The following is a 9,879-nucleotide window of genomic DNA, read 5'->3' on the forward strand; positions in this document are numbered from 1 at the left end:
TTTAATAAGACTAGCTTATATTCCTTGTATTGCATGGTTTATTTTTTATTTTAATAAATATGTAAATTTTTTATATTTTAAATTTAATATTTTATATAATCATCATGAATTTATATAATATAAATACTATTGTATGATCATAAATATAATATTATTTTAATATATTTAAGTAGTATCAAGCTTTATTATTACGGTAGAACTTTGTATTAATTCATTTTACTTCTATTATAAATAAAAAAGAATTTGTTACAGACTCCAAATTTATCTATCTACTTTTATTATAAAAAAATTAATATGATATATTTAGTTAATTTATTTGTCAACTAAACTCGTTTCTTTATTAAAATGAAATTACTTTTTATTTATCTCCTTTTCAGGTTATAAGTTCTAAAAATAATAATATATAATTTTGATCGTCAATTTTTTAAAATACCAGATCAACTGTTAAAATTGTTTTGATCATGTATGACCAGAATTTTGTATAAAAATTTATTTACGTTTTTTTTATAAAAGGATATAAATACTATAATTACTAGGTTACATGCGCAATTAATAAGATTATCCAAGTATACAACAGATTATTTAAACTAGAAAGTCATCGCGTGCAAAGCAAATGATCGCATTCTATTTCATATATTCCTTTTTTAAATATTGTAATAGAATTTATTCTTTTTTTTTATATCAGACTGCTCTACATGTTCGATTTATTATGTCTGGATTTATTTAATGGTGATTAGTTGGTAGTTGTCCAATCACCTTTGCAGCCTTATGGATTAGAGTCTAGTAAGCTAATGTACAATTAAATTTCTAAATCATTAATTGCAACTATAACATATTAATTTCTTTGTTTTCTTTATTAAAGATTAGTTTTGCAAAGCACAAGCTGTATTATGATCCCTCTAATCCATTATGTGTACATTATTTACACATATAGTAAGAAGTTATTAATATGGTTTGACAAAATAATGAATATGTATGATAGGGATAATAATGGGTCGGATTCAGATCGGGTATTGTATAATTCAAATTTAAATATTTTCGGGTTATTCAAATTCAAATTTATCGGGTTTCGGATCGGATCAGGTATTTTTCATGTATCCAAGATTATGAATAATATAGTCAAATTTAATATTATTTATACATGCAAATATCATTAATTACATTTAAATATTAGCAAAAATTAAAATACAATAATTAATAAGTAGTCAAACACATTAAAGGACATATAATATTTAGTATTCCTATCACAAATGAATTTTGTTGTAAACATTTGAAAAGTACATCTTAAATAATAAAATTTGATATCAAAATGAAGAGTTATAATTCACTAACAAACTTGACATTAATCTACTAATACTTGAATAATACAATAAAAATATGTAAAATACATGTTTAGATCTAAAATATAACATATAATATATTATTCATCACTCGGGTTTTAATCGGATTTCGGGTTTGGATTAGTTTCGGATTTCAGATCTGGTATTGTTTCGGTATCGTTGAAATCCAAATCCAAAATTTCGGATTCAGTATATCCAAAACTTCGGGTTTTGGATCGGATATCGGTTCAGATTAACTTGTCATCCCTATATCTTAAATGATATTGATTATATTTTTTTTTCATTTCAGTTGTACCCGTACTATATATGAAAACTTATTTAATTAAACATAATATTTTTTGATCATTGTATCTTTTGTCCAAATGTTTACTTGTAAAAAAGACTTGCAAAGAAACAAATTTTTTATGCCTAATTGCGAGCACAGATTAGGATCATAAATTTCAGCAGTACACTGTATATAGTCTATACCAACACTTTGAAAATGATATGTTACCTTATATGACTAAAAATGAAATAAAGTGGATGTATGACATGCTAGTCGAATGTTTCCGTTCCTTTTTCTCCCCGTCCTTAATTATGTTTATATCTTTCACTCTGCTGACCTCCTCTTAGTTTCGCTCCGCTTACTCTTTTGTTTTTATTTTCCGGTCCACCCATCTTCAGTGATAGCTCATTTCTGATCAGAGCTCATAGGTTATTAATTCATGATATATTTGTTTCTTCGTCTAATTTGTTAAATTTAGTTGTAGTTTGTAGTTTACTAACCCTAACTTTTTGGGGGGAGGTTTAAATTATTAATTTTTAAATTTTACAAACCCTTACTTGGGGGTTAAATTATTAACTTTAGGGTTTTACAAACTCTAACTTTTGCGTTTTTTATTTTTATGCAGTTGTCACTGATTAATATGAAATTGTATGGTAGACTGATAGTTGTGAATTATTTAAAATATATGGAGGTTTGAGTTATCCTCTCATTGATATATGAGGTTTAGGTTTCAAGTATGTTCATTTCAAATTATATACATACCACACACTATATGCACACTGCACGCTCTTTGTGTTTTATAATTATTTTTCCAAACTTCGTAGTTCAAAAGTATCTTGAAAGTTAATTTCCTATTCTACTGGACTGTTTGCAGTTATCGATAAATATATTCTCATCATTCTTTGTATTATTTACTCGTGACCCAATACGAAAGGTGAAGATAGAAAATGAGAGCATATGTAGGATTGTTCGATCAATTTTTTTGGGAAAGTAGACATTGAGTCAAACCTACTCAGCATATCGGTGATATATATGTAAATTATAGTATGGGAAATTCACAATCCTTTATATTGGGAAAAACTTGATTTTTTTACGATCAACCCATGTTATAAGCGATCTAAATTTAATGTAATTTGTTGTCTGAGTTTAGTCAAAGGTGTGCTACATCACTTTTCTCTGGGATGATTTTACCATCGAGGAATTCATGTATCTTTAGGAGGTGTAATTATTTTTAATTGCAGTATTATTTGTTTGACATCGATAATCATAATTTTTCTTTTAGTTTCTCATATATATTTTATTTAGTGATATTTATTTTTTATTTTTGGACCTTTTGATGTGGATTAATATAATATTAAAATAATATATTGAATAATGTTATAGAAACCCTGCTTTGAAGACTTTCGAGCTGCCTGATGAATATATAAGAAATTACTTATTGACTATATAAGTAAGTGGCTATATATTAAATTAATGGTCACTACGAAATTCAGTCATTTACAACTGTTATCAGACAATGGTTGAGAAGAAACCCGTCGTCCCGAAAATAGAAACAACGGGCTTTTCTTTGTAATCAAAAAACAATTGTCCTGGTTGTCGTATAATAACAGTTATAACTGATTCTACACACTATTGTCTAAGTTGCATGCTTTGATATATTGACACAACAGTTCTTTGAGACTCTATTGTTTAGAACGCTTTACAACAATGGTGTCCACATGTTGTGTGCATATAAATTCATTTTCATCATAAGACGATGGTGTTTGGCAAAAACGTTGTGCAAGTTAGACAATAGTTTATAGAAATCAACGTTTTACTCAATATCAGACAATAGAGTTTAAATACCATTATCTAATGCAAACTTCATAGACAATGGTTATTGATACCGTGAAATAATATGTTTCATACAACAGTTTAGGATATGGTTGTTTGAATTTCACGTTTAGAAGACGGTTTAGGATATTGTCATAATAAACTGTTGTCTGTTTAATGAAGATAGAAAAAAAAAATTGACTTGTATATGTCACATCCCAGTTACACAAACCAAACACCAACATACCACCAAAATCCAGTCCATAGATTAACCAACCAACAACAAACTAGAAATGGTCAAAACGGAATTGTAAACCAATTCTAACAGAGTAGCAAACCACATCAATAAATTTAGTAATCAGTACATGAATTGGACAAGAAATTCAAATCAAATTGGAACTCAAACAGAGCTGTTTCGACAAAGACTTCCACAAACAACAATGAATGTTAAAATGAAAATGGGTAGACAGTTCTCGTGGCTTGGCTTTGCTAAGTTGCATGCTGCTTAGCCACAGTTTTGAAGGACTTGTGTTATGACCGACGCCAAGTAAATCTGCATATATAGAAAACATAACATTAACCTTAAGGACTAGAAGTTTGATACCACAAATTGTATAATTTTATCATTTGCAATAATAAACTTATCTCCGGCCGGCCTCCTGTCTCCAAGCAAGCCATAATATTCCTATGTGTTTGTCCGTCGAATAATTATTTTTGCTATGATAAAATCATCATCTATTATAACCAAACAAACTCAAAGTCAACTAGATGATGATTTTACCACGGCAAAAGTAATCTCATCAAGGGGTTGAGCAGAAGTACATGTAGATATATAATGAGCAGTAAAAGGATTCAAAGCTGTATAAATAATCCTATATATTACCATCATGGAAGCTGAATCCATTCTTCTTCCTCTCGCATATAACTAGCATTTTCATCATCATGTTCATCAACATTTGGGAACCGGGGCGTTTGTAGCTCATTCTCAAGTTCTATTTCTACAGAGCCATCATTTTCCTCATCAGAGTGGTCATGAAAGTTCTTTTCTGGTAGCTTTAACACCACAGACCAGAATTTCTCAAGAGGATCATCAATGTAGCAAACTTGCTTAACATGTTTTCCTAGCACGAAATGATCATTTACAAATCCTAATTTGTTCAAATTAACCAATATAAATCCCAAGTCATCGACCTTTACCCCTTTGTTAATATCTACCCAATTACAATGAAATATAGGGACCCTGAATTTATTATAGTCTAACTCCCATATACTTGTTATAACTCCGTAATAGGTCTGTGCAGTATGTTCAACAGTGTTATCTTTTTCAACAAGCATCAATGTATCAGCAACAACAGAAACACCATTACACTGGACTTGTCGATTATCATCGCGATCCTTGGTGCTATAACTAACACCGTTGATTCTATAACCGCTGAATGTAGGAACATTCTTGTTAGGCCCTTCTGCAATCCACCTTATCTCATCAGTTATGCCATTATGATCATGGAGCAATTCTGTTTCAATCTGTCCAAAAACATATTATTTATACTAGTTATAATATAATTATAATATTATAATATGGAGTTTGAGTGTATACTTATAATTAAGCTACTTTTAAAGTAAATGAAATGAGTTACTCCAATATTAAAGATATATTTTACGCCCTCCTATACCGATAAATCCTTAAGCAAGGACTATATAAATATGCAGATCATACTTGTACTTGGATTTAGGTTTTTTAGACTCATGCTCAAAAATCATGTGGAAGTCTAGCGCAATTAGTAATTAAAAAGAGGGCTGTGTTTTAAATTGTTATTGGAATTTTTTGAGTTCCTATATTAGTTGTCACTTACATTTTAATTAGGACGACATAAAAGTAGTAATAAAAAGACTAATAGAAATCTTACCTTTTTCTTGAACCATTCGGGGAATTGATCATTTTGCTTGTTTTTTAGCCATACTTGGTCATTTTCATGCTGCGGGTATCTTTCCATCAAAGATGCCATATGTTCACTACAAGTAAAAAAAATTGCTTTAATAGTGAATCATGAAAAGGCTGAAAATAAATGAATAACAAAATACACACAGACACGTTAGTAACTTACTCAAAATATGGCCTGATGTCATTGCTATTTTGCAGAAAACATATGTGTGCAAGCTGCAAGTCCTCGTTGCTCGACTTTATGATTGTCGCACCGGATAGAGGTCTGGTTATTCCATTTTACTCATCCCTACCCTTTTTTGGCAAACCTATGGTAGCTTCTTTAAAATTGACCAAACATTCAACGGCCTCCTCGGCAATATATGCCTCTGCAATACAGCCTTCGGGATGAGTAGGGTTGCTAACGAAGAAAGATTGGCCCGCAAAGCTTAACCTCTCTCACAAGATGAATTGAGAGATGGATCATCACATCGAAAAACGAAGGGGGAAAGTGTTTTTCTAGCTGGCATAATGTTTCCACCAACTGAGATTGCATATTTTCCAATTTATCTACATCGATGACTTTACTGCAAATTGCTTTGAAAAATAGGCAAAACCTTATTATTGTGCACCTGACTTGCTTTTGTAGTACTAACCGAATCGAAATTGGAAGCAAATGATGCAATATTGTGTGGCAATCATGAGATTTCATTCCAACAAGCCGAAGTTTTTCCATATTAACAAGATTCTTGATATTGAACAAAATCCATCCGGTAACTTCATTTGAAGAAAGGATGAGCAAACTACCTTCTTTTCTGCATTTGATAAGTTCCATGAAGCCAAAGGTACCTTCTCTTTCTTTCCGGGAGTTTTTGGCCTCAGCCCCGTTCTTATTCCCATGCCAGCCATATCAATACAAACAGACTCCCTATCTTTTGTCTTTCCGGGAATATTTAGCAAAGTTCCGAGCAAAGATTCACATATATTTTTCTCGATGTGCATCACATCGAGAACATGCCTCACCGGCAAAAACTTCCAATACTCAAGTTGGAAGAATATAGATACCTTCTTCCAAACTGGTCGAGCTTCACCTTTCTTCCATCGAGGTTGGCGCTGTGTCTTACCAAAGACATGGTCCCTTAGATGATGTACTCTTCCAAGAACTTGCTCACCAGTTAACGGAATTGGAGCAACACCCTTCTCAACAGTGTTATCAAAAGCTGATTTTGCTTTCTATACGGATGATGACGGGGCAACCACCTCCTACGCCTCATAATCACCGTCTTCCGATAATGAACAAGCCTAGTAGCCTTTGTGTTGTCAACACAAACAGTACAAGCATTATACCCTTTAATTATATTTCCTGACAAGTTCCCCAAGGCCGGATAATCACTTATCGTCCATAATAATATCCCCCTTAGTAAGAAAGTCTATTGTTTATATGCATCATACACTTGTTTCCTGCGCCACAACTCTTGCAGATCTTCTATAAGTGGTTGCAAGAACATATTGATATCATTTCCAGGCTCAGTCGGTCCGGATATTAACAAGCAAATCATAATGTACTTTCTTTTCATACAGAGCCAAGGTGGAAGGTTGTAAACCGATAGCAAAACAGGCCAACTTGAATATTCAGTACGGTTGCCATGAAAAGGATTGAAACCATCGGAGGATAAAGCCAACCGAAGGTTCTTACTCTCTGATGCAAAATCAGGCCACTCTTGATCGACATTTTTCCATGTTTGCGAGTCAGCCGGATGCCTCAGTTTACCATCCTGTTCTCGCTCCGTCTCGTGCCACGTCATGTCCTTTGCAATCTGAGGTGTGTTGAACAAATTTCTTATTCTTGGTATCAACAGAAAATACCATAAAACCTTTGTAGGGACTCCTTCCTGTTCTTCTCCTTTCTTATTCAATTTCCATCTAGAGGCCTTACATATACGACAAGTTGTCTCATCTTCATCTATCTGCCCACGATATAAGAGACAATTATTCGGGCATGCGTGTATCTTCTCATACCCCATTCCTAATGCACATAAGGTTTTCTTTGCTTCATTAAAAGAAGAAGGGATATTGTTGCCATCCGGAAGCAAAGACCTATCAATAAAAGAACATCAGAAAAACATGAATCAGACATACCATGCTTCACCTTCAAGTTGAATAACTTAACCAAAGCTTTCATCTTACTGTAATTCTCACAACCCGGATAAAGAGGTTCATGCTCAGCTTCCACGTGATTGATGAAATCTGAAGAATCTGAAGAGAAATCATCATCATCTTCGTCAGCTTCACCCATTCCTGTGTACGCTTGGTTAACAGATCCAGAAGAGTCACTTTCTACCGGATTTGGCTCCCCGTGCCATATCCAGCGTGTATAAGTTTCATCAATGCCATATTGGAAAAGATGATTTTTAACAATCCGAGCTTTCCAAGATTTGTTGTGTGCGCACTTTAAGTAGGGACAACTTATTTTGTCTTCGTTATACCCGTTCTCAAATGCAAACATCAGTAAATCGTCCACTCCTTTCTTAAACTCTTTTGTTCTTCTATCAGCTTTTAACCATGATCTATCCATCTTTTGACTTGAACAAACTGAAAAAGAGAAATGGCACAATGATATGGTCAAAACGACACAACTACAAAATGACACAACTACAAAAACGACATGGTCAAATAAGGACATGGTCAAATAAGATGAATCCTTTAATTGGAGACATGGTCAAAACGACACAACTACAAAAACTGCAGCTACACTAACATAACAGAGCAATGATATGGTCAAACCTGCAACTCCAAAAACAGAGCAGAGATGTACATTGAGCAAAAACTAACATCTATATTAAACTACAATGAGTTGAGCAGAGAACATTGAGCTACAAAAACATAACATAACTACAAAAACTGCAACTATAAAAACACAAATTAAACTACATCTAAATGAGTTGAGCTACAAATTAAACATAAATTAAACTAAAAATTAAACACAAACAAAACTAAAAATTAAACAGAAATTAAACTACAGATTAGTTGACCTAGATTAGTTGAGCTACAAATTAAACAGAAATTAAACTATAGATGAGTTGAGCTACAATTTAAACACATATCCAAAGCACACATAAATTCAAGTAAAATATAGTCCCCAAATTACTAAACGGAGGAGCTCACATATAAAATCGAAGGCTTAAACAGCAGAAATACTAGAAACAACGGAGGTTGAGTAGGTGGAATTACCTATAACGGAGGTGAGTAAAAGGAGGGAGCCGCCTCCGTGATGAAGCAGAGAGTAAGAGAGTCGATGAGATGGTAAGCGAGGAACGACCTAATTTCACTATGCAGTTGTTCAGACATAATTAAAGCTCAATGACTGTGATATTATCTTAAATTTTGAGTACCGGTTTGTGTGATTTCCGGGTAAAAGATCGGATTAATTCATCAAGTCGATGAATCTCTAACTCGGTTTAGGATTTGCGAGATTTCGGGTTGTGTGATATACGGGAAAAAACCTGAAGTACTCCATCATGTCGATGAATCACTAACTCGGTTTTCCATATTAAAAAGATTACGGGTTGTGAGATATACGGGTAAAAAACCGAATTACTGCATCATGTCGATGAATCACTAACTCGGTTTAGGATTTGCGAGATTTCGGGTTGTGTGATATACGGGAAAAAAACCGAAGTACTGCATCATGTCGATGAATCACTAACTCGGTTTTCCATATTAAAAAGATTACGGGTGGTGAGATATACGGGTAAAAAACCGAATTACTGCATCATGTCGATGAATCACTAACTCGGTTTAGGATTTACGAGATTTCGAGTTGTGTGATATACGGGAAAAAAACCGAAGTACTGCATCATGTCGATGAATCACTAACTCGGTTTAGGATTTGCGAGATTTCGGGTTGTGTGATTTTCGGGTTAAAAATCGGATTAATTCATCAAGTCGATGAATCTCCAACTCGGTTTAGGATTTTCAAAATTTCGGGTTGTGTGATTTCTGGGTATAAAATCGGATTAATTCATCAAGTCGATGAATCTTTTTCTCGGTTTAGGATTTGCGAGATTTCGGGTTGGGTGATATACGGGGAAAAAAACCGAAGTACTGCATCATGTCGATGAATCACTAACTCGGTTTAGGATTTGCGAGATTTCGGGTTGTGTGATATACGGGAAAAAAACCGAAGTACTGCATCATGTCGATGAATCTCTAACTCGGTTTAGGATTTGCGAGATTTCGGGTTGTGTGATATACGGGAAAAAAACCGAAGTATTGCATCATGTCGATGAATCACTAACTCGGTTTAGGATTTGCGAGATTTCAGGTTGTGTGATATACGGGAAAAAACCGAAGTACTGCATCATGTCGATGAATCACTAACTCGGTTTAGGATTTGCGAGATTTCGGGTTGTGTGATATACGGGAAAAAAACCGAAGTACTGCATCATGTCGATGAATCTCTAACTCGGTTTATGATTTGCGAGATTTCGGGTTGTGTGATATACGGGAAAAAACCGAATAACTGCATCATGTCGATGAAT

At 33.5% G+C, this 9,879-nt stretch overlaps 1 protein-coding gene across 1 annotated transcript; it reads right to left on the reverse strand.

The window, feature by feature from the left end:
* Positions 1-4,302: 4,302 nt before the first annotated feature.
* On the reverse strand, positions 4,303-7,913 carry LOC141660306 (uncharacterized). Its single transcript, XM_074467282.1, has 6 exons — positions 7,478-7,913; positions 6,943-7,364; positions 6,188-6,535; positions 5,995-6,086; positions 5,325-5,430; positions 4,303-4,941 (listed from the first exon to the last, which is right to left on the reverse strand). The coding sequence occupies exons 1-6, from the start codon at positions 7,911-7,913 to the stop codon at positions 4,303-4,305; spliced, it is 2,043 nt and encodes a 680-aa protein (XP_074323383.1).
* Between the last annotated feature and the right edge of the window lie 1,966 nt (positions 7,914-9,879).

The sequence above is a fragment of the Apium graveolens genome, chromosome 5 (assembly GCF_009905375.1).
Source record: "Apium graveolens cultivar Ventura chromosome 5, ASM990537v1, whole genome shotgun sequence".
NCBI lineage: Eukaryota > Viridiplantae > Streptophyta > Magnoliopsida > Apiales > Apiaceae > Apium > Apium graveolens.

What these genes read in the sequence shown, in the direction of transcription:
- LOC141660306 (XM_074467282.1), bottom strand. Translation starts at nt 7,913, where the DNA reads ATGGATAGATCATGGTTAAAAGCTGATAGAAGAACAAAAGAGTTTAAG. An exon ending in GTTGGCCTGTTTTGCTATCG is followed by an intron (nt 6,536 to 6,942) that starts GTTTACAACCTT and finishes ACTGTTGAGAAG; the next exon opens with GGTGTTGCTCCAATTCCGTT. An exon ending in CCGAATGGTTCAAGAAAAAG is followed by an intron (nt 4,942 to 5,324) that starts GTAAGATTTCTA and finishes GTTTTTGGACAG; the next exon opens with ATTGAAACAGAATTGCTCCA.